At 46.2% G+C, this 24,582-nt stretch overlaps 1 protein-coding gene across 2 annotated transcripts in view; it reads right to left on the bottom strand.

The window, feature by feature from the left end:
* Nucleotides 1–24,582, bottom strand: part of LOXHD1 (lipoxygenase homology PLAT domains 1) — a 192,108-nt gene that overhangs the window by 10,217 nt on the left and 157,309 nt on the right. For both annotated transcript variants that reach the window (XM_088833409.1, XM_055416819.2), the window contains 4 exons: nucleotides 21,872–21,989; nucleotides 20,780–20,954; nucleotides 19,049–19,234; nucleotides 4,987–5,157 (listed from right to left, as the gene is read on the bottom strand). In XM_088833409.1, coding sequence (XP_088689535.1) covers nucleotides 4,987–5,157; nucleotides 19,049–19,234; nucleotides 20,780–20,954; nucleotides 21,872–21,989 — 650 coding nt within the window. The remainder of the gene's footprint in view (nucleotides 1–4,986; nucleotides 5,158–19,048; nucleotides 19,235–20,779; nucleotides 20,955–21,871; nucleotides 21,990–24,582) is intronic.

Raw genomic sequence — 24,582 nt, forward strand, 5'->3', positions numbered from 1 at the left:
GATTTGGGGTTACAGTTTGATTTCTGTGCTTTTATCTCGGAAATATGATAAAGACAATTAGAAGGGATGGCTGTGTCTACAGCCCAATGTAATGTCAACCCCAGCCTCTCAGCGACCCAGCCTTTGTGGCTTCTCTCAAGTCATAGACAGAGGGCATCCGGGCAAAGAACCCAGGATAGGGGAGGAAAGCCACAGTGAGCACAGCCCTGGAAGAAGAACCTGTCTTTGCAGGCCCAACCGTTCACAGCACCAGGACATGAAATGAATGAGTCATGGCTGGGGACTCAAAGCCAACACAGGGAGGGTAAGGTATTTCTGCAAACCAGACACCTGTGAATTCCAAGTGGATCCTTCATTGTAGAGGAAAAGGACTGTCAGCGCCCAGGGAAGAAAGCAGGGAGCACTAGGAACCTATTTGCTTCCTACAATCTGCTCAAGGAGGACACGCATGTGGATCGTAACCAGCCCTCTCCTCATGGCCCCAAAGACAAGGCAGAGCAGGAAGGCATGTAAGTGAGGGCATTCAGATGGATTAAAAGCAAATGTGGCCAGTTGCATCAACGGTCTTTCAATCAGCCTATTTCCACCTTGGAAAAGTCATTTCATCAATGACTTGATAAAAATGTGGAAGGCATGACTCTCAGCTTTGCTTATAGGTTGCTGGGAGGAAAGGACAGAGGACATGGGACCTGACAGAGTGGGGCAGGTAGGAGCCCAGCCTAGCAGGGATCCATGTGAGGCTCACCCTGGGGCCAGCACCCCCATGGGAGGAGTCCGGCTGGAGAAAGTGGCTCCGTAGCCACCATGCTAGTCATTCGCATGAAGGGGCCACTAACAAAGATACTGCGGGCTCAGTGGGCGTGAATGTGGCCCGACAGGAGCAAGCAGAGCTGTCTGCCCTTGACATCTTGCCTGTGCTCTGGGCGTGGTATCTGCAGCCAGAGACAAACCAGAAGCCCAGGATGCACCAAGCTGATCCAACACACCTCATGTGAGCAGTCCCTGAACAGAGAGGTGTTTGCCTTGAGGCCAGGACAGCAGGGGCACAAGGCACCTAGGAGCACCACCAGGGGACACCTGGGCATCCAGTGGGCACCTGCAGCTTATTGCTCCACATCACCTCCCCCATCTTATGTTGCCAGGACCCTTTTTGGCTCTGGAAGTTCCTCCCATGTGGTTTTGCATAAGAGTCCCAGACTTGGTCAATCAGAATTATTCCTTAAGAGATGCTCTCTTCCCTTCCACCAAAGCTGTTCAATTAGACGGCTATGGGGTTGGGGGTACCAGCCAGCATCTTCCCGTGATGTCAAGAAAGAAACAGTTGAGAGGGAAAGGGGACAAGGACGCACTGAAACCACTGGAGCCTCTGGAGACAGCCAAGCCCCAGCCAGCTCCACCTGAAACTTGCAAGTTCTGGGCACCAACACACTCCCTTTCTCCTGGGGCCATCTTAGGGCTGGGGTTCGGGCATGTACAACCAAGTCCTGACCACCCCTGAACTTTTCTGATTGCCTCCATTGGGACTGCCAATGGGTAGCAGCTTTAAGAACATAATCATAAAGATGAATTTTTAAACAGAGCTGTCTGGTGGAGCACTGAGTCCTCCAACCTGGGGAATTGGTCATCAAGCTTGATTGTATTGGAACTGGAAATGTCGCAGATAAGTCTGACTGCAGCCTGAAAAGGCTTCAAGTAGGGGTGGATAAGAAGGAAGGGGGCTGTTGAGGGGAGGCATTGGTCTTCCTGGAGGATGTCCAAGAGAGGGGGTTTCCCAGGAGGCTCAGGACCCGCCTGCCAATGCAGGAGATGCGGGTTCAATCCCTGGCTCGGGAAGATCCCCTGGAGGAGGGCATGACAACCCACTCCAGTATTCTTGCCTGGAGAAGTCCATGGACAGAGGAGCCTGGTGGGCTACAGTCCATGGGGTGGCAAAAAGGCGGACACGACTGAAGTGACTTAGCACGCACACAGCATGCCCCAGAGAGAGATTTTTTGGTCCTCCTAGGCGTCGTGTGTGTGTGTGTGCTGCGTGCATGCATATGCACACATAAGCACACGATCTTACTGTCCAGGACTTAACGCAGAATCTCTGGGGTGAGACCCAAATATCAGTATCATTTAAAAGTTGCCAATGGTTGTCTACTTTGCCTGCACATTGGAATCACCTACAGAGGCTGATGCTTACAGAGGATGGGGAGCTGCTTCTGAAATTGCTAACAAGAATTGGAGGTGAAGGCAGCAGACAGGATGCCAAACAAAGTGGGGTGGTTGATCAATCCGGAGTGCCAGCCAGGCCCAACGAAGCCACAGCGGCCATGGTATGCCAAGCCCTGATCTAGGAGTCAGGTCATGTGAGTCCCACTGGCTAGGGCTGTCTGTGATGTATTGCCTCACTTCTCCGGTTTTTGGTTTTCCATGCCTAGGATATAGAGAGGTGAGTGCGCCCCTGTCCAGCTCAGAGGGTGGGCGGAGGGTAGTGAGGGTCCAGTGAGGACAGGGGATGTGTGCAGCACCTTCACCACACGAAGCTCCGTTCAGACACCAGAGGGTGTTTATTCTTACGAGTCGCGTGCCCGGAGATGCCCCTGGGGGCACAGACATGGAAAGTAAGTGCCACGGGGGCAGGATGTCTGCCCTGTGCATTAGTGTGTCCCGGAACCCACACCAGGCTGCGTCACTTGGTTAAAGTCAGCTGAGGCTGGAATGATTGGCTTGAACTGTATCCCTGGCTCTCCCTAGGATGAGCCTCCATCTGCGGACATGGGTGTCACTGGCCTTTGGGCACCCTGCCCTCTGCAGGCTCCTCGTAATGACAGACTGATCCAGACCATTCCTGGGCTTGGTGTTCCTGCCCTTCCATCTCTGCCCCACACATATCCTTCTGGAATTAATGCAAGTGACTAACCTAGATAGCATATTAAAAAGCACAGACATTACTTTGCCAACAAAGGTCCGTCTAGTCAAGGCTATGTATGGATGTGAGAGTTGGACTGTGAAGAAAGCTGAGAGCCGAAGAATTGTTGCTTTTGAGCTGTGGTGCTGGAGGAGACTCTTGAGAGTCCCTTGGACTGCAAGGAGATCCAACCAGTCCATTCGAAAGGGGATCAATCCTGGGTGTTCATTGGAAGGACTGATGCTAAAGCTGAAACTCCAATACTTTGGCCACCTCATGCGACGAGCTGACTCACTGGAAAAGAGTCTGATGCTGGGAGGGATTGGGGGCAGGAGGAGAAGGGGACGACAGAGAATGAGATGGCTGGATGGCATCACCGACTCGATGAACATGAGTTTGAGTGAACTCCGGGAGTTGGTGATGGACAGGGAGGCCTGGCGTGCTGTGATTCATGGGGTCGCAAAGAGTCGGACACGACTGAGCGACTGAACTGAACTGAACTGAACTGAACTGCTTCCCTTCTAACAAGCTCCCTACTAACCCAATTCCATAGGTCTTAGCAAGCTGTTTGGCAGGAAATCTGCGAAGGAAACTCCGTGGTTATGCTCCCAGCCTCACAAATCTCTCCTCCCCTGAACGCCAAGGGCCCCAGGAGCTTTTATTGCTCATGTTAGCAATTATGCATTAGCCTCCACACTAATGAGATTGTGAGGCCCCAAGGAAAAACAACGTTCATTTGCTGAGCTCTAATGATTTGTGCACCTACTAAGTCCCAAAGCCTGCAGAGTGCTCTGTCCTTGACCTCTGGGAGCTTATAGTTGAGTAGGGACAACAACAGATGGACACAGTTCAGTACAAGGAAACTAACAATCACAAAGCAGTGTGCATGGTTCATAGCATCTAAAATAAAGGTGGGCCCCCAGTAAGTACAGTTAGGGAAACTGGGAGTTCACCCACTGAATTAGGGCAGGCATCCTCATACATTAAGGCTGACAGATGAGTGGTTGGCCCTTGTCTGAATGCTCCCAGGACCATTAGTGATCACCCCTCTCCAAGCAGCTGAGTCCATCACTGGGCAGTTGGATGGCATGGTGCAGAAGGCTCAGTGGCTTTCCACCAAGGATCCATGCTTCCCTTTTATGATGTACAGAGCTTGCCCGGGGCAACTGTCCAGACAGGTACTACAATCCCAGGTGCCCTTGCATCTAGGTGGAGCCACATGACTCATAAAATATGAGTTAATGTGTTAAGAAAGTATGGAATGTGCCTTCTCCCAGCTCTCTTTTCCCTCTTCAAGAACTGTGGGAGCCACATGTTGAAAATGGCAGACAGGTGAGAAGAGCTTGGGCCCCTGAATCACAGCGTGGAAGGCCTCTTGCCAAACACCCACACTGGACTTATTACATCAGTGAGAAACAGATTTTGTTGCATTTAGCTATTGAGATTTGTGGGTTTAAGTTTTACTGCAGCTAGTGTTACAGTAACTAGCTAGCTGAAATAAGAAAAGGTTGGAAAATCCTTTCTTTACATCAGGCTCTGCTAGTGATACGCCTTCATCAAATCTGTTGAACCCAGATACTGGCATTTGTATTAAAGGGACCCCTCCCTGGTCCTTGATGGCCACTCAGCTTAGGGACCAATTACTCTTTCCCTTTACACATGCACTGAGGAAGGAACCAAAGAGAAAGCTGTTGGTGGAGATGCTGGCTCCCCTACACATTCTGTTTTCAGGAAGGCCTGAGTTGGTGGCTGTTGCTATAGACATCAGTTGGAGAGAGTCCACGACATAAAATAAACCAGAGAGAGTATCACATCAAACTGCCCAGGGCAGGCTTGTCCCCTGTGGGTTTTCCTGCTACCTGATAAGTCCCTGTGATCTGGGGTCATGAGCTGGCACCAGTATCTTGGCTGTCTCAGGCTCACGAAGCAACTCTTAGGGTGTTTACTTATGCACTGCTCCAGTGTCATTTCTTTCATTGGGCATCTGATTCCCCTCCAGCTATGAGAGCTCTTCCTTTAGATTTTCTAACATTGTTCTGCCCTCCCTCTGCCCAGGCTGCATCTAAGCAGGGCCCGCCGGTGTCCCCACGTACTGGTCTCCTCCAGCTCGTCATGGATCTCATTGTTGGCGCAGGCAAAGTCGCGGACTGTCTGCCTGTCGCCCTCGCTCTTGGAGAGCCAGCAGTCACACTGGAAGCGGAAGGTCTCGTCGCGGGAATTGTCCTTCACGTCGACATGGCTCAGGTGCCAGCCAGGAAATATCCCTGAGAACAGAGACACGGGGCTGGAGGCTGAATGGGCTCTTCCTCCCCTTTCAGACTTCTGCTCCCTACATCTGCTGGCTGTGTGACCCTGAACAAGTTCGCTGTCCTCTCTGGGCCTTTGTCTCCATGTTGATGAAATGAGGGGTTGGGTTAGATGATCGCTGAGATACCTCTAGCCCAGAGAATAGAGTGGGTTGGCCCAAAAGTTTGTTTAGGTTTTTCCACAATTCTCTTTGCAAAATACTTAACTTGGGTTCAGGAACTCTTAGAGGATCTCTGTGTGTCCATAGTATGTGCAGAAGGCTACAAGGAGGGCATGTATATGTTTTACTTTCACATCTTGCCTTCTCATGCCACTTGGGGTTGGAAGGGCAGTCCTAGCGTCTCCAACAAAAAAACATTTCAATAATGGTGAGGGAGGATCCGACACTGCCCGGAGCGACATCTATAGATCTTGCTGTTGGTCTCAAGGGTTATAAGCACGGAGACACACAAAGATGGACACACCCAGCCCACAGGGAGCAGATGTTAAGGCTCGCGGGCAGAGCATACACACTGGCAGTCCTAGGACAGCTTCATTTCTGGTGTAAAAGGTACTGCATATGTTTTAAAACATAGGTCTTTACTGAAAGTGGAGATCAGTGAGTCCTAGAGCAAGTTAAATTTTACAGTGGTTCTGTTGAGTTAAAAAGTGGTGTTATTTTATCAACAAAGAATTTTTTTGCATGCATATTTTAAGTTTTATTTAAATTCAAAATGTAAATAACAAATGGTTAGTAATAAGCGGGGGCTTCCCTGGTAGCTCAGCTGGTAAAGAATCTGCCTGCAGTGCAGGAGACCTGGGTTCGATCCCTGGGCTGGGAAGATCCCTCGAGAAGGGCATGGTAACCCGCTCCAGTATTCTTCCCTGGACAATCCCCATGGACAGAGGAGCCTGATGGGTTGCAGTCTGTGGGATCACAGAGAGTTGGACATGACTAAGAAACTAAGCACAGCCCAGCACAGTACTAAGTGGAAATAACAGACTTACTCTGCTCTATATTCTGGGCAGGTTTCACTCCCAAATTCACTTCCAGAACTCCAGGCACGGCAGTGACAGAGAAAAGCAGTGGGATGATGGGAAGGGTGGATTCTGGGCTGCCTTTAACTTTATCCACAGGCAATTCTGGGCCCCAGCGTGTGGGTGAAGACAACCGGAGAAGGAGGCAGCCCAGCCCAGGTTGCCCTGGTGCCTGCTGGCAGGTTGTTCTCTTCCCCTGCACCCCTGCTTCCTCTCTCCTCTGAAGGGATGGCACTGTCTCACCCCATCTTCAGCTCTCTTTACAAGTTTGATTCTGCAAAGGAACTCCTTCCAAGGTAAATTGCAGACTAACCCCAACCACTGTAAGATAAATAAGCTTCACTCATAGCTTCATGCTCACTGATGATTTAATTGCCTTTTTTGGAAATGTTGGATGTGATTAACAGGGATCCTACCACGACTTTCTACACTAAGAACCTATCAAACATGAGAAGAGGCAGCTCTGGGAAGGCTGATGTCATATGACTGGGTTCTGCTGGTGAAAACACCAGAGAAATAGACAGACCCACAGTTACAGAATGGCTAGTTGTGTGGCAGCACTACCATCGTAGATCAATAGGGAGCCATCTTAATCCCACCACTAGAGAATCCATTTCTTTACAGAATCTCCTCTTTCAGAGTCCTACTTTACCTTTTTACACAAAGATAGCAGACACCGCACACTGTCTGACATCTTACCCTTTCACTCACAGTCTATATCAGTACATAGGTATCTGCCCATCCCTTTTCATAGTTGCATGGTATCCCATTGTATGCACACACAAGAAAATTTCTGCCTTGTCCTAATTGATGGATAATTAGTTGTTATCCAAACTTTCACTTCTACATGCAGTGCTATAATTACTACCCTCTACAGGCATCATACGGAGAAGGCAATGGCAAGCCACTCCAGTACTATTGCCTAGAAAATCCCATGGATGGAGGAGCCTGGTAGGCTGCAGTCCGTGGGGTCGCTAAGGGTCGGACACGACTGAGCAACTTCACTTTCACTTTTCACTTTCCACTTTCACACATTGGAGAAGGAAATGGCAACCCACTCCAGTGTTCTTGCCTGGAGAATCCCAGGGACGGGGGAGCCTGGTGGGCTTCCGTCTATGGGGTCACACAGAGTCGGACACGACTGAAGTGACTTAGCAGCAGCAACAGGCATCATAGCGATCTTTTGAAATCATAAATCAGGTTTGATTTTGTCACTTCTCATGGAAAACTGTCTAATGGCTTCCCATTACCCTCAGAATAACTGCAAACAGCTCACCAACAACCTTAAGAACTGACATGACGTGGCCCCTTTCCATTTTGACTTCATCTCGTGCTACGTGCATTTTTACTCACTCTATTTCACTTACGCCTTTTAGCGCCCTAACATATGAAATCCAGTCTTGCCTTGGAAATGTCGCACATACTTTTCTGTCTGCCTGCGACAATATACCCTAGGCTCTGAATATCCAGAGTGTTTCATCACTGAAGTGTCAGATCAAATGTCCTGTCTTTGGGAAGACCTTTCCAATTTGCGGAGGCTTCCCCGTCCCCAATTACTTGCTATCACGTTAACGTGCACCCATTTCACAGTCTGAAATAATTTCGGTTTTATTTGCTTGCACATTGTCTGTACTTTCTGTCTTCTCTAGATTGTAAGCCCCATGAGAGCAGGAGTCTTGCCTGATATCCACCACTATATTCTAATGCCTAGAGCAATGCTTAGCACATTATTCCATAAACACTTGTTGAATGGATGAGTGCACTGTTGTTCTTGGGAAGAACAAGGGAGGACACTGGTGGTAACATTCTATGAGTGGAGGGGAAAAATAATTCAAAGCCCCACCAGGGAGCAATGGCCTGTCTTAGTGAAATCATTTGACCTCCAATGTTCTAAGGTTTACTATAAGAAAAAAAGCTTAAAAACTGAATGAGGTGTAAAATAGATAGTTAAGAAGTTGCTAAACACACAGGGAGCCCAGCCTGACGCTCCGTGATGACCTTGAGGGGGCTGGTTTGGAAAGGGTGGGATGGGGCTGGGGAGGGAGGCCCAGGAGGGAAGGGATATATGTATAATTATGACTGACTCACATTGTTGTATGGCAGAAACCAACACAAAATTGTAAAGCGATTTTCTACCAATCAAAAAAAAAAAGAAAACCAAACTGAAAGAGCATAGGGCCCCAATCTTTCCAGCCAAGAGAAGGCAGACTCCAGACAGGAGGGAAACTGACTGCCAGGTACTTCCCGGATTTCATCATGCTATCTGCTACTTGTGATTCCTCCGTGGCCTTCCACATCTGATGGGGGAAAAGGGTCCAATTCTGTTTCCATATATAGGGCCTTCTTCATCCTGACTCCATCCACTTCCTTTCCTGCCTCAGGAAGGAAGACTCCTAAGGCAACTCCTCCATCCCAGTGAGATGGATTTATTCAGCATCACTTGGCTGTATCTTTCATCTTCATTAAGGCTTCAAGCGATTTTCCTGCCCTAAATTCCCACATACCCTCTGGACAACTTAGGCCTCACTTTCTCCATGAGACCCTCCAAACTCCCCAGTCCCATGGCATTCATCATCTGTTTATTCACTTGCCCATGAACAGTTGCCCAAGATGGCTTGGGAAATAAACGATTTCTAGTGAGGTTATGAACATGAACTCTTTTATAGTGATTGTGTGTGTGTCAGATTTCTCTAGTTTGATTTTAAGGTATGGAATTTGTCTTAAACTTCTTGGTTACATCACAGGTGTATTGACTTAGTGCTCAATAAATACAGAATTGATAAATTACATTTACTTTCTATAGTGATACCTCAGCTTTTTAAATTTCAGTGCAAACCCTTAAAATATTGCTTGAATATATAATTTATTTCTTCAAGTAATTTCTTTAAAAAATAACCTTTGGCAAGCTAAAGTCCATGCAGGTAAACAAAATTTCTTTAAAAAGATAAATAGGTTGTTTGAAATGAGATATGGAGCCATCACAGAGTCCTAGCTATTAAAGAATACAGAATCTAGCTAGTATCCCTCCACAAATACTTTCTCATGTACATCATCCAAGATAGGATGCCCGGAGTGACACACCCGCATCTGGGAGATCTCTAGACTCCATTCTCAGCACACCCACCAAACTGAATATATTACAGCATCTCTATGCCTCAGATTCCTTACTTGAGCAAAGTAACCGGGTTAAAATACATGATTTCTGAGATCCCATACACTTCTATGAATTTATATTATTCAAAAGAAAATATATTCATTAGAGTTTTCATTTCAGAGGAAGAAAGCCAGAGGGAAAAAAAAGAATTAGAAAATAAACACTCTTGTTATAATTTGTTCAGTATTATAAAAGCTATCTGGGTAATTGAAATTAAGGGAAAGAATTAATCATTTATCTTGATTTTCACCTATGAACTATATTTCATGGTAATCAAATAGCCTGAGGGACAACTTTTTTTTACAGAAGAATTCGGGCTAATAAGTGGATAAGAAATAACAATTAGAAAATCATTTGTAACTCTAATTGATCATCACAGAGAAGCCATTAGATGAAGAGTGATGGGAGTTTACAGTGGAGGAATCAAGCAGTCTGCCCTGGATTCACCGTTAGACGTGAGCGTCAGTAAGTGTGAGATGGCTGTGATGTAATATGAAGTACACAAGTCCCATTTTAAAGTAGCCCTGATACCACATATAAAATATTCTTGCCAAATAATATCGAACCTGGATCTAATCAAGTCTTTACAGCTGACTTCCAGATTGTAAGAAATATGGGGAACAGGGAAGCAATGACACCATAAAGAAGAAAGCAGACAGGTCCAGAGTGTGCAAATTTTATAGATCATTGGGCCCTGCTCCTTCAAAAGTCAATGGCATGAAAAAATAAAGGGATTAGGTATGGCTCTGTATTAAACATTTAAACTTTCATCTCTGGAGGAGAAAGTTACTATAAAGAGGAAATTAGGCACAGAATCTTGGGCCTCTTCTGACCCTAGTATCCAAACTACTTGGGCTCATTGAAGACACAAAAATCTTTCTGTTCTTGTCAATGACAGGATCCTGCTTTCAGATCCAAAGTCTAGTTGTCGAGGAGGAGGTCATTTCTCTGCTTACAAAGGGAAGAAGATAACATCAGTGACTTGGAATTTCTTTAAGTCCAAGAGCGATGAGGAGACCAAAGGTAATCAGAGGAATAAGGGAGGAATCAAGCTCTTTGTAGAGCCTGGCGTCTACACCAAAGTTGTTGTTGTTCAGTTGCTAAGTCGTGTCCCACTCTTTGTGACCCCATGGACTGCAGCATGCCAGGCTTCCCTGTCCTTCAGTATCTCCTGGAGTTTGCTCAAGTTCAAGTCCATTGAGTCGGTGATGCTATCTAACTATCTCATCCTCTGCTGTGCTTTTCTCCTTGTGCCTTCAATCTTTGCCAGCATCAGGGTCTTTTCCAATGAGTTAGTTCTTCGTATCAGGTGGCCAAAGCATTGGAGCTTTAGCTTCAGCATCAGTCCTTCCAATGAATATTCAGGATTGATTTCCTTGAGGATTGACTGGTTGGATCTCCTTGCTGTCCAAGGGACTCTCAAGAGTCTTCTCCAATACCACAGTTCAAAAGCATCAATTCTTTGGCACTCAGGCTTCTTTATGGTCCAACTCTCACATCCACACGTGACTACTGGAAAACCATAGCTTTGACCATACAGATCTTTGTTGGAAAAGTGGTCTCTGCCTTTCAATACGCTGTCTAGGTTTGTCATAGCTTTCCTTCCAAGAAGCAAATGTCTTTTAATTTCATGCTGCAGTCACTGTCAGCAGTGATTCTGGAGCCCAAGAAAATAAAATCTGTCCCTGTTTCCACTTTTCCCCCTTCTATTTGCCATGAAGTGATGGGACTGTATGTCATGATCTTAGTTTTTTGAATGTTGAGCTTTAAGCCAGCTTTTTCACTCTCCTCTTTCACTCAAGAGGCTCTTTAGTTCCTCTCAACTTTCTGCCACTGGAGTGGTATCATCTGCATATATGAGGTTGCTGATGTTTCTCCCAGCAATCTTGATTCTAGCTTGTGATAAATCCAGCCCGGCATCACATGATGTAATCTGCATATAGGGCTTCCACAGTGGCTCAGCAGGGAAAGAATCCACCTGCAATTCAGGAGCCACAGGAGACATGGGTTTGATCCCTGGGTTGGGAAGATCCCCCTGAGGAGGGCATGGCAGCCCACTCCAGTATTCTTGCCTAAAGAATCCCATGGACAGAGGAGCCTGGCAGGCTACAGTCCAGGGTTACAAAGAGTCAGACATGGCTGAAGTAACTTAGTCTGCATACAGTCTTCACACAAATTAAATAAGCAGTGTGAGAATATACAGCCTTGTCAAAATCCTTCCAGAATTTTGAACCAGTCCATTGTTCCATGTCTGGTTCTAACTGTTGCTTCTTGACCTGCAGGAGACAAGTAAGGTGTTAGAGTATTCCCATCAGAATTTTCCACAGTTTGTTGTGATCTACATAGTCAAAGGCTTTAGCATAATCAATGAATCAGATGTAAATGTTTTTCTGGAATTTCTTTGCTTTCTCTATGATCCAGCGAATGTTGGCAATTCGATCTCTGGTTCCTCTGCCTTTTCTAAACTCAGTTTGTACATCTGGATGTTCTCAGTTCATGTACGGCTGAAGGCTAGCTTGAAGGATTTTGAATATAACCTTGCTAGCATGTGAAATGAGCGTAATTGTACAGTAGTTTGAACATTCTTTGGAATTGCCCTTCTTTGGGATTGGAATGAAACTGACCTTTTCCAGTCCTGTGGCTACTGCTGAGTTTTCCAAATTTGCTGACATATCAAGCACAGCACTTTAACAGCATCATCTTTTAGGATTTGAAATAGATCTGCTGGAATTTCATCAACTCCATTAGCTTTGTTTGTAGTAATGCTTCCGAAGGCCCACTTGACTTCACACTCCAGCCTGTCTGACTCTAGATTAGTGACCACACCATCATAGTTATCCGGGTCATTAAGAATTTTTTGCATCATTCTTCTGTGCATTCTTACCAGTTCTTCTTAATCTCTTTTCTTTCTGTTAGATCCTTACCGTTTCTGTCCTTTATCGTGCCCATCCTTGCCTGAAATGTTCCCCTGATATCTCCAATTATTCAGTTGGGTGTATCTTTCCCTTCCTCCCTTGCCTTTCACTTCCCTTCTTTTCTCAGCTATTTGTAAAGCCTCTTCAGACAACCACTTTGCCTTCTTGTATTTCTTTTTCTAGGGGATGGTTTTGGTCTCCACCCCCTTTACAATGTTGTGAATCTCTGTCCATAGTTCTTCGGGCACGCTGTATACCAGATCTAATCCCTTAAATCTATTTGTTACCTCCACTGTATAACCATAGGGATTTGATTTAAGTCATACATGAATGGTCTAGTGTTTTTTCATACTTTCTTCAATTTAAGTCTGAATTTTGCAATAAAGAGCTCATGATTTGAGTCACAGTCAGGTCCAGGTCTTGTTTTTGCTGACTATATAGAGCTTCTCCGTCTTCAGCTGCAAAGAATATAATCAATTTGATTTCAGTATTGACGATCTGGTGATGTCCATGTGTAGTCATCTCTTGTGTTGTTGGGAGAGGGTGTTTGCTATGACCAGTGTGTTCTGTTGACAGAACTCTGTTAGTCTTTGCTCTGCTTCGTTTTGTACTTCAAGGCCAAACTAAACCAAAGTAACAGCAAGAAACAATGGGTGGATAGGTTTAGAGCTGTCCAAGGTGCTGAACTGTCCCCTTTCCTTTCAGGATGAGATAAATTTGAGTGTAGAGTTTTTGCAGAGAAGGAAAATGAAAAGAAAGCTGAGAAAGTCTAGATATATGCATAGTGTCCAAGGAGTTGGAGAAGACTTTATTAGAGGACCTAATGATGACCCTGAAATTCATGATCAGGACCCACTTTTTGAAAGTATTAAGACACAAGGAAAAACTTTGATCCAGAAGAAATGTGGGTTCCCTGTGGTAGAGGCATAAGAAAACAGGGTTGGTATATGAGGGCTTGAAACAGAGGTATTAAAGAAATTCTATATTAAGCCCCCACTGCATTACAGGCAGTGTGGGGGTATTAGGGAAGAGTAATCAATATGACAATGGTACTCATGGAGCTGCTAATTAAGTAAGGGAGCCAGACTGAGCATGTAGTTACAAATATGATGACTATTCTGGGAGAGGGCTTAAGGAAGGTAAGGCAATAGGAAGAACTTTCAGTGAGGAGGTTAGTACATCAGAGAGTTTGTTCATCATAAACAGGGAGATGTAATCATGGCAGAGCTAGGAAAGAGAAGAGAGTGCAAAGAAAACTTTTTAAATGGATGTTCATCTTGGAGATGTCTCATGGCTGCAAAGTCATATGTATCATATCACTCACTGGATTGACTGGAACAATCAGGAATAAAAAGGCAATTACACATCTCAAAAAGGACCAGCAAACAAAGCGAGTGAGACCGGTGAGAACGTTTCCCTGACATTCTGTGTGTGGGAGGGGAGGAGGAGCAGTGCTCAGGAGGCAGTGATGGACACTTGTGTCTTATAAACATGAGTCCACAAGTGACGGAAGACTGCTTATCTCCCCCTCCTTTCTCCCTGTGACAATGACTTAAGTGTTTGGCTACGTAAAATATTTCTCAACAAGGGATTCAGGGAATTTGCTAGGAAGAAATAAACATTTAAAACAGTTTAAACTGCTCTGCTATTTGAAAACAAATGTGGTTTCATAGCTTCTTTATTAAATTTATGCCAGGAAACTATGGCATCATGAACCAACACAGCACATTTTGGGGTTCCGTGGTCAGTGAACAGTCCTCAGTAGTTCCATAGTAGGGCTCATCTCCCTGAACACGTTCCTTTAGGAAGTAAAACAATGTCGAGGCCACCCAGTCCCCTCCTGCTTCCTCCTCCTCCTCTGCCTGCCCTTCTACCTCTAACCTCAAACACCGGGCTCTCAGGAGTCTGCTCCTGGTCACTCTTGGCTTTCGGAAGCTTCATTGCCCCACTCCCATGGCTTCAGTGATGCCTCTGCACTAACATCTTAGATCAACATCTCAGATCAGTATCTCCCAACTAGGTTGACTCCTGAGCTCCAGACCCAACTGGTACTAGCTATCCCTCTTAGATGTCTCACAGACCTTTAAATTAAACATGTCAGGATGAAGAAGCTCCTCCAGCAGCCTTACCATTCTTGCTCAACTTTCCTTCTCAGCCAATCCTTTAGTAAGCCTTCTGCTTAAGCATTTCTCAACTGTTTCTCCATTTTCTCCGTTCCCCACTGCTATCATCATTGTGCAGGGCACCGTTAGCTCCCATCATCTCTCAGCCAGTCTTTTGAAGTTTGTTTTCTTTTCCATCTAACCTATTCCCCACAGACACTATGATCATCTTCCCTACATGACTACTGTTCTGAGATCCTTTGATGGCTTCTCAGGACAATTCGGATAAGGACCCAATCCTTGACAAGACTTATAATACCTTGCATGGCCTGATTCTTGTCTACTTTCTAGGTCCCACCCCATTCCCTATTTTGTTGTCATTCTGAACTGTGCTTTCATTTCTGAAACATATCAGTCTTTCTTATATTTTAGGGCTTTTATGTTTTCTATTCATTCTGCCTCAAACACACTTCATTTTTGATAAACACCACACCGCACCAAATGTCTACTCCTATAAATTCTTTAGGTCTTAGCTCAAACATTGTCTTTTCAAGGACAGATCAAATTGAACCTTATTATTTCCGTATCCATATTTGCAAATTCACCTACTTGATAAAATTTATGTGTAGCTCTAAAATCAATACTCACAGTCCTTTCACAGTTATTCACGGACATGTGCAGAGCAGCAAAAAATTTGCACTGTCTAATTCATGTGTTGCCAGTTGATGTTAAACAAGATGGTGCTCGGACTCCTGTCTCAGCTCTCAGACTATGAACAAGTGTTTTTGTCATCTATTTAGTGCTGTGGGGTTTTGTTTTGTTTTTACATTTTTATGTTATAGTGCTAAAGAACTGCCTAGTGTTTCTAAGTGCAAGAAGGCTGTGATGTGCCTTACAGAAAAAATAGATTTGCCACATGACTTTCCTTTATCCTCATCAGTAGTGTTGATGGCCATGAGTTCACTGTTAATAAATCAACAATGTACACCATATGAAATGTATTTAAACAGTGTCTGTTTGTTTCTCTGACTCTGTGACCCCATGAACTGTAACCTGCCAGGATCTTCTGTCCATGGGATTCTCCAGGCCAGAATAGTGGAGTGAGTTGCCATTCCCTTCTTCAGGGGATCTTCCCAACCCAGGGATTGAACCTGGGTTTCTTGTATTGCAGGCAGGTACTTTACTCTCCGAACCACCAGGAAAGCCCCTTCCCCAACACAAAACAAGGTTATGTATTGACTGGTTGATGAAAATGTGTGACCAGAGGATTGCAGGAACCTAACTTTGTGTTTTTCTTAGCAGCAGTGGTTCAGTGTTTACAGCAACTTTATAGAGCAAAGCTATGATGAATGGACAGTGGATGGTGTGAGTGCTCAGTCATGTCTGGCTCTTTGTGACCCCATGGACTGTAGCGCACCAAGCTCTTCTGTCCATGGAATTTTCCAGGCAAGAATACTGGAACAGGTTTTCATTTTCTACTCTAGGAGATCTTCCCAATCCAGGGATCAAACCCACGTCATCTGTGTTTTCTGCATTGGCAGGTGGATTCTTTACTACTGAGCTACCTGGGAAGCCCCAAAGGAGGGATACACAGACAACACTAAAGGCAAACATTATCCCTGACTCCTGAAATGTTACTCCTTGACTTTCTGGAACATTTTTCCTCAAATATGTCAGTCTTTGCTTTCCTAGATAGTTTGGAAGGACGGATACAACATAGAACACAAGTGCCCAAGAGAACTCTGGAAAATCTGTTATGAGAAACAGATCGAGAAGGAATAAGGCAGATTTTGAAGGTGTGAGCAGCAACAGGAAGTCATCCAAGCAACAAAGAACCAGTAGGCCTTCAGGTGTTTCGTCAGGTGGAGTCAGATAATATGGAGTTGGAGATAGCAGCTTTTGAAGGCAGGAGACAGAGATGAACTCTTATCTTGGATCAACAATTATCTGCTTTTTAGTGCTGTGACTTGAGGATGAAATGTATGGCAGTTTGAACCATTTTGCCAAGCTTGAGAGAAATCTATAACAGTCCAGGTTGAAAACAGTCAGCCTCCAAGATGGAGACCCCAGAAACAAGTGATAGAGTCCAGAGTTGGGAGAAGCTGGAGAGAAGTCAGTACCCTGGACAGATACATGACTCCAAAGACTGCGGAGTGTGTAGCTAGAACTGTGATCTTTAATGAGGGCATCCTCAGTCTTTCTGGTCATCCCTTCACCCTCACTTTAATATGAAGAGTGAAATCTTCATATTAAAAGTGGCCCTAAACAAAAAATGGCCCTAACATTGTCTTCCCTTCTTAGAAAAGTGAGGGAGGTCATCAAGGTCTACATGAAATTCTCCCCTACCCAGTTCTCTGACCTGACCAGGAGGTGATCAGGGAGCTGCCTGACCTCTGATCCCACCTTGTGGTTGAACCTTAAGGCGACTGTTCAGACTCACTGGGAATAATATTTCTTCCTTCTCAAGGTTCTAGCCTCTTTGCTTCTCTGTTGCTTCTGAGGTAGGGGCTGTGGTCTTGGAATTTCACAGCTCTCTCCTGGGGGTGGAGGGGCGTGGAGTTTCAACTAAGTTAAGATTTAAATGAGTTTCCACTCTGCCATGGGCACGTTTATGAAGATGAATATGAATGAGGCAAGGCCCCTGCCCTCAAGAGTAATGCCTTGCCAGTGTGTATATTAGTGCAGAAGTAAAATGTGCTTCTTTCTGATTAGGGAAGGGGCACACTTCCTGGGAACATACTTCCTAAACAGTGGTTTGCCTCTGGTGTGGACACTGCAACAGGAATCTGTGTGCCTGGATGTTAGGGTAGACAGACCTCATCCACCCACCCTCATCAGTCTGGTCTGTCAAATCACTGTAATTAGACACACAATGGGGCTCAGTGCTTTTACTGAGCCAATGGCAGCCTGATCAAACACTGAAGTGATTGTCCTGACACTCATTTGTTGAGTGGCATGGGCAGCGGCTTATCCTGATCGTTTGAATTCTCTGGGGCAAAAGATAATCTTAATAAATCTGACTCATAATTGTCAGACTTTCAGCTACCAGCCAATCTCCTACTAATTCTAAGACAATCATAATGGATAATGAGAGGGTGAGAAGGAATTCAGGGATCTTGTTTTGTTTCTTCGTTAGGAAAGAGTAGAGATTCATTAAGGATATTCTGAAAATACTTTGTAAGTATGTTTCTTTCCACAGACTTACGAGGACAATGAATGGCCAGCTGAGGAATAAGCATCTCCTCTCACTTTTCTGGAGAAGACCCTCTCCCCCGATGCCCAGACAACATTTATGGGGGACGTAGAGAACAGAGGTAGAAGAAGCTGCCCTCATCTCATCTTTTCTTTTCTGACCCATCGGCCCACTGGCTGGGCAGAATGGAACTGGCAGGATGGGCTGGCCCACAGCAGAGTTTACTAGAATACGCCTCAGAAGACCTGGATTTGAGTTTCGGTCATGTCTATTTCTTACTGTGTGTTTCTGAGTAAGTTGTTCAAACCTCACAGGGCCTCAATATTCCTTGGTTGTAGAAAAGAGAGATGATAAAGTTCTTTTGTGGCAAGAATTCATAAGACTGTCACAAAGGTCAAATGTTTGTATCTTTTATACTGAACAGAGCACTAGGCACATAGCGAATGCTGTAAATGTTCCCTCAGTGAATGAATGAGTGGGTACACTGAGATTTGAAAGTTGAGGGCTGTGCAAATCTTCATTATTTTATTGCTCTGAAGACTGAGAACTTTCTCTGTTTTTAATCAGCGCTTATCCCATGTTATGGAAAACATTTTTAATTGTTTAACGCATGTTAAACTTTATCATCTCTCTTTTCTACAACCAAGCCAAATTAGGCTTCATCAGTCACCATGACAGATATATTGGTTCTCTGCCAGGATCTAAAGAAGTAAGGACAATATAACACTCAGGACACCTCTGGGCCACTCGTGGGGGAGACTCAGAGAAGATTGGAGAAGGATTTGAGTGAATTGCCTTGTCAAAGCCAGTTTCAATGGAAGACAAGAGGGTGTTAGAATGGCAAGAATCAAGAAAATAATGTGTCTTAAGGAGGTGACATTCAGTATTTAACAACTCTGTTCCAATTATATAATGTATAACGTAATGGCCCAAAGCCAGAAAAAAAAATGTTCATAGTGGCCTGAAGACGACAAAGCGGTAATGAAAGAAATATTGAACATGAGCTTCATCACAATTACAGATGTAACAAAGTATTCCTTTGGCATTTTGAAGATAAATTTCTTGTTTGGCTTATATCCTATCCCATCATTCATATTTATAACTGAATTTGACTAATTTTAGATTTGCTATTATAACTAAACAAGCATAATCCTTTATGGAAAATTCATGCGAAGGGAATTTGGTGACATAGCCCTTCCCCCGCTCTTAATTTTAATGTCTGAACTAAGTAGAATTAATGCCCTGATATCACATCACCCTGGGATGGGGGGTGTGGAGCAGGAGGAACTGAAATTTGTCCCAAAACACTGGCTCTTCTAACTGATGTAAACATCAAAATGGTAGCAATCCACTGTTTCTGGTTTCCTGCCACCCCCGGGGCGGAAGGGTCCACACACTGCCAGAGAGATGGGCGGGGGCTTAGGTGAAGAGCTGTGGCCTGCCCTCCCCACCCTGACCTTGAGCTACCTTTATTGTCGTGCCAAACTCTCAGCTTGCAAAGGTGACCCAAGCTCAGCATGTCGGAGAAGTTGAACGTGTCGGTGCTATTCCGCTCGAACTTGTTCCAGTTGGCAGACTGCTTCAGGGCCAGGGTCCCGCTGTCCCCATTCTCCCCGAAGATAATGATGAACACGTTGGCATCGGTGCCCGCTCCTAAGGTGCGCAAGACAAGGGCTCTGGCCTCACTGAATCACAGTTCTCTTGCTCTGGCCCCGCTCTTGGGATCCAGGGAGGAGCCAGGGGTGCACGAGGGCAAGTTCAGAGTCGTCAAAGCCAGGGATGAGGTCAGGAAGGGCTGGTCAGTGTCCTGGGGCTCCCAGGTCTACAACTCTATCCTTCATCTTACGTTTGAGCCTTGTAAATGCTGTTGGGTTAACTGGGGTCCTGGTTAGCAGGCATGGATGGTTTGGTACAAGAACTCATGTATTCTGCGGAAATATACCCATCCTTAAAGGCACGCCATGTAGACTGGCTTTACAGTTTAGAAATAAACACCTTCCTATACAATGTGAAAGTTCTTTGTTCCCACATCTGCCTCTGGTTGACATTCAATGCTACAGCTGCACACTGTCCACTTAAGCCAAAGAGATGTAGTGACCCAGCTGGAAAGAAAAGGCTTCTGGGAGAGGTCACCCCTTGAAACTTTTCTGATACGTACCCTGTGATTATCAATGAACTTATTACTTTCTGAAAGCACATCATGAAGGGATGAGGGACTTGAAAATGAGTGAACACTTGGAACTTTGAGCAAAGAGAGTGAAATCTTCTTTCTTAGGAAGAAAGGAAGTGCCACAAATCTGGTGCCTTGCCAGCTGCCCTGACCCAACATGTATGCCCGAGCTGCCAATTTAAGAAAGCTTCATTTCTTTGGCTTCATTTGCAAGAGGTGCCTATCACTGTGCCTGGAGAGCTTCCCTGCTGAAAGTGTGAGCTAGTAGGGCCAACCAGGGATCCCTCACTACCATTTATAGGTAGTGTGAGTGAGTTTGCAGGGTCCTTGCACCAGCTCCCAGGGGACAGAACTGGTTGAGGGGAGGGAGGCAGCACACACTGCTTCCCTTTCAGCTGCAGCCCTCTGTATGCATTGGTGCTTTTGCTTGGAAGGCCCTTCCTCTGGTGTCCCATCTGCCTCACTGGCTTCTGTTTGTCTTTCTGGTTGCACTTTGGCACCACCTCTGGGAAGCCCTCCCTGATTTTTGTCCCTGATTTCCAGCTAGGGAAGGTGCCCTCCTGTAGGCTCCCAGCACCTGGTACACCTGTGCCAGCCTCTGTCACAGCCTCACTGTCACTGCTGCACCTGAATGTCACTCACACGTGGGCTCAAGGACTTACCCTATCTTAAGATCCCAGGCCAAAGCCGGTGGCCAAGCACAGGGATGTAGGAAGGGGCCAAGGGCAGCCATGCTGAGCAGCACCTGGGTGAGGGGTTTCAGGAGGCAGCAGAGGACTGAGGGCCTCTGAGCCAAACTCCTGCCCTGTTTCCTCCCATTTTCCTGATGCAGAAAGGACAGAGCCACATCAGTCATGGGGAGGAATACTTTGTAGAAGATGGAACTCTGAGGAAATGAGTTGGCCTTACTTTTGAAAGGCCAACCAAAGAAAAATGCCTTGACCAGAGCTCCAGACCTCAGCCAGAATTTGAGAAGGGCAGGGTGAGTGGGCAGTGGACACAGAAGGGAGCGCCCGCCCCCGGCTCACCCAGGACGTCACTGGTCTTCACTGAGACGGTGTAGGACGTCCACTCCATCATCTCCTCCCCGTCGATGACGGCACACATCTCGCACACCAGCGTCTTCTTGCCCTTCCGCTGGGACAGCCAGTCTCCGTAGTAGAACACGGTCAGGTCTCCTGTGCTCATGTTCTTCAGGAGGATCTGGGCGGGGGGACCGGCCAGGGTGTGAACACCTCCCTCACCCCCCACCGACTGCCCACCCACTGAGGCGGCCCCCTCGTCTGGACCCTGGAACCCACTATCCCAGGCCTGAGACAACTTCTTCTGACTTAGACTCGAGGCACGAGGAAAGGGTCCTCTCCAGGACAAGACCCTACCCCAAAGGCCTGGCACGGAGTCTGAAACCCCCGCCGTGACTAACTTTACTTGGTGAGCTGGAAGTGGGCAATTCATGTAAATATGTTTCCAAGGAGGGCCTATAACTGTGCGCCAGGAATGTCTGCTGAATTAATGACATAAAAATAGACCAACCAAACCACTTTCAGCCACAGGTGCCCCAGGACTGCAGACCCAATTTCGCCAGATTGTCCTTGGAGGGAACACTGTATTACTGGCTCAAGAAAAGTCTGCTAAAGGCTGGACAAGGGGAGCAGAGCCTCAGGGGACTTGGGACAGATGGCCTTTGATGGACAAGGGATGAGAGGATGGCTCAGAGAAGAAGAGGCAGCCCGCTCACTGAGACCGTGGGGGAACCGGGAGCCTCCCTACCGTCTGCCTCGGGTTCCCACCATGGGAACCTCACCGCCCGGTTCCTGCTGCTCCCCTCTCACTCCTCCCAACTCGCTCCCTCCAGGAAGCTCACACGGGTCTCTGTCCACGTTACACTGATCAGGCAGGCTGTATTCCCTGGCAGCTCATTCAGTTTTGACTGGATACAAATAAATAAAACTACGTTCCCTGATTAATTCACACCTAGGGGCATATTATCTGGGGCAGGCTCCTGTAACAACCTTCTAAGGTGACATCTGCACCTTAACAAACCCCACTGACAACCCAAAGAAGCAGGAAGTAGGGGTGGCCAGTGGGAGGAAGGGAGGGTGAAGGTCCAGCCGTGTTACCCTCTCCAGGAACCACTCGGGCCGGCTGCCCAGGCCGTCAATTCGGATCCTCATCTTGGTGAATGGGGCAATGTCTAGGATCTCCATGATGAAGGTGTCATTCTGCTCCCGCTCAAATCTGGGGGTGGAGAGGAGGGACATGAAGGAGGGAGGCTGGCCATGGTGAGGGAGGGAGGCCATGGTAAAAACAGATTCGGGGTAAGGAGAGAAGAAGAAGCCTCTCAGCTCCCAGTGATTCCCCAGTAGCCTGTCTCTTGCACCCAGAGGTGTTCTCGAAAGGCTGGGTTAAGTGAATTGCTGGTAGAAATGGCCCTGAATCAAGAGCTACCAGTTCTGGGTCCTAACCTTATTGTGTTAACCAAGTAGAACAGTCCCGGTTCATCTCTGGGACTAGGTCTCCTCATCTGTAGTCTGGGGAAAATGACACTGTCCCTGCAATCTCATAAAACTGTTACGAGGACCAAATGGACGTGAAATCAATTTAAAATGTGAAAGAATTTCATACCTGCAAAGCTTGCAATGAGACTCTATGAGTGACATGGCTGCTATGAATGGTAGGGCAGGTTGTGCACTGTACAACTCTAGACAGTACCATTCACATGTTTCTCTTTGTATACAATATGCACAATGCTGGATGAAGCACAGGCTGGAATCAAGATTGCCAGGAGAAATATCAATAACCTCAGATACACAGATGACACCACCCTTCAGAAAGTGAAGAAGAACTAAAGAGCTTTTTGACGAAAATGAAAAGGAGAGTGAAAAAGTTAGCTTAAAACTCAACATTCAAAAAATGAAGATCATGGCATCCAGTCCCATTACTTCATGGCAAATAGATGGGGAAACAATGGAAATAGTAAGAGAATTTTTGGACTCCAAAATCACTGCAGATGGTGACTGCAGCCATGAAATTATAAGATGCTTCTTCCTTGGAAGAAAAGCCATGACCAACCTAGACAGCATACTAAAAAACAGAGACATTACTTTGCCAACAAACGTCTGTCTGGTCAAAGCTATGGTTTTTCCAGTAGTCATGTATGGATGTGAGAGTTGGACAATAAAGAAAGCTGAGCACCAAAGAGTTGACACTTTTGAACTGTGTTGAAGAAGACTCTTGAGAGTCCCTTGGACTGCAAGGAGATACAACCAGTCCATCCTAAAGGAAATGAGTCCTGAATATTCATTGGAAGAACTGATGCTGGAGCTGAAACTCCAATACTTTGGCCACCCGATGCAAAGAACTGACTCATTGGAAAAGATCCTGATGCTGGGAAAGATTGAAGGCGGGAGAAGGGGACGACAGAGGATGAGATGGTTGCATGGCATCACCGACTTGATGGACATGAGTTTGAGCAAGCTCTGGAAGTTGGTGATGGACAGGGAAGCCTGGCGTGCTGCAGGCCACGGGGTTGCAAAGAGTTGGATGCGACTGAGCGACTGAACTGAACTGAAGTAATATGCACAACTGAATGCAGTGGCCCTTGGTTGGATAACACTACTAATAACTGTGAAACAGCAGGTGACAGTGCTTTGCTGCTATTACTGCTTTTCTCCCGAAATGACCGTGTCATCTTAGAGATGCTCTGCCATTATTTCTACTGCGCTTCTCACAGTGCTGCATGCATAATGCGATCTTCAGTGCTGACATTGCTTGACTGCTCACTGACTCCAGATGCTGCTGCTGCTAAGCCCCTGGGGGTAACACAGGTATCACTGAAGATATGACGCTGCATGGCAATTTTATGCTTCCTTGAGCAAGACATATTTTTTAAAAACAGAGGCCATAGCCAGTGGGAGCTAGAACTGCAAATGCTACAAACCAAAAACTAACTACTCCTTGTCTTCAAGGCAGTGGAACAGAGGCCTAATCCCTTCTGATAACTTGCTTCGTGCACTTTGCGATTATTAGGAGTAATAACACTCTCCCAGAAGTCTGCCCTAAATTCCTCCTGCTCTAATTTCAATTGTCTGTCTCCCGGTCATGTGGACACTAGAAGGCAGTTTTCAGAAACTCCCCTCAAGCTCATCTCACAAAGTGGAGACTCTCTCAAATAATCTTTCATCTCATTCATTCCTTACTCTTGCTGGGTGTATAATGTTGCAGATCAAAGGAATGTTAGAATTCTTCACTTCATCTTTTTCTTTAATTGTCACTATCTGAATTTAACCAACAATCTCCCCTTTATGGAGATTTTATGGTTAGGCAGGTGTAAGGAAAAGGGGGAGAGAAATAAGCTTTTTCTTTTGGAAAACTGAAGCCTGGATTATACTTTCCCCCTAGTCCTTCACTGCAGGCTAAATCCCGATTACACCTGGTAGACCCTGTCTCCTCAGAGTAAAAGGCCCACATTCTAAAGGGAACCCCCTCAAGGGAACTTCATCCCTCTACGACTCCCCAGCCACCTCTTTCCTGCTTCCCCACACCCTCTCAAGACAACGCCATTGACATGTGGAAGGGCTCCCACGTTGAGGGGCCACTGCTGGAGAAGTGGTCCACCCCTCACGTGCCCGTGCCTCTGGCTCAGAAGGACGGGCTGCTGAAGGCCCAGGCTGTGTCCTGCTCATCCACCCCCAGCAGCTCAGCAGCTTTCACCGCCTCTCCCCCTTCCTGTTCTGCTTTCCTTCTGTTCTCCACCCATCAAAGAAAGTCCTTGGGAAAGGGCCCAGCAGCCACTCACTCAGTGGTCTCCGTGACAGAAGACAGCCTGAGG

The sequence above is a fragment of the Moschus berezovskii genome, chromosome 28, assembly GCF_049115385.1.
Source record: "Moschus berezovskii isolate FMDL1 chromosome 28, NW_MosBer_1.0, whole genome shotgun sequence".
NCBI lineage: Eukaryota > Metazoa > Chordata > Mammalia > Artiodactyla > Moschidae > Moschus > Moschus berezovskii.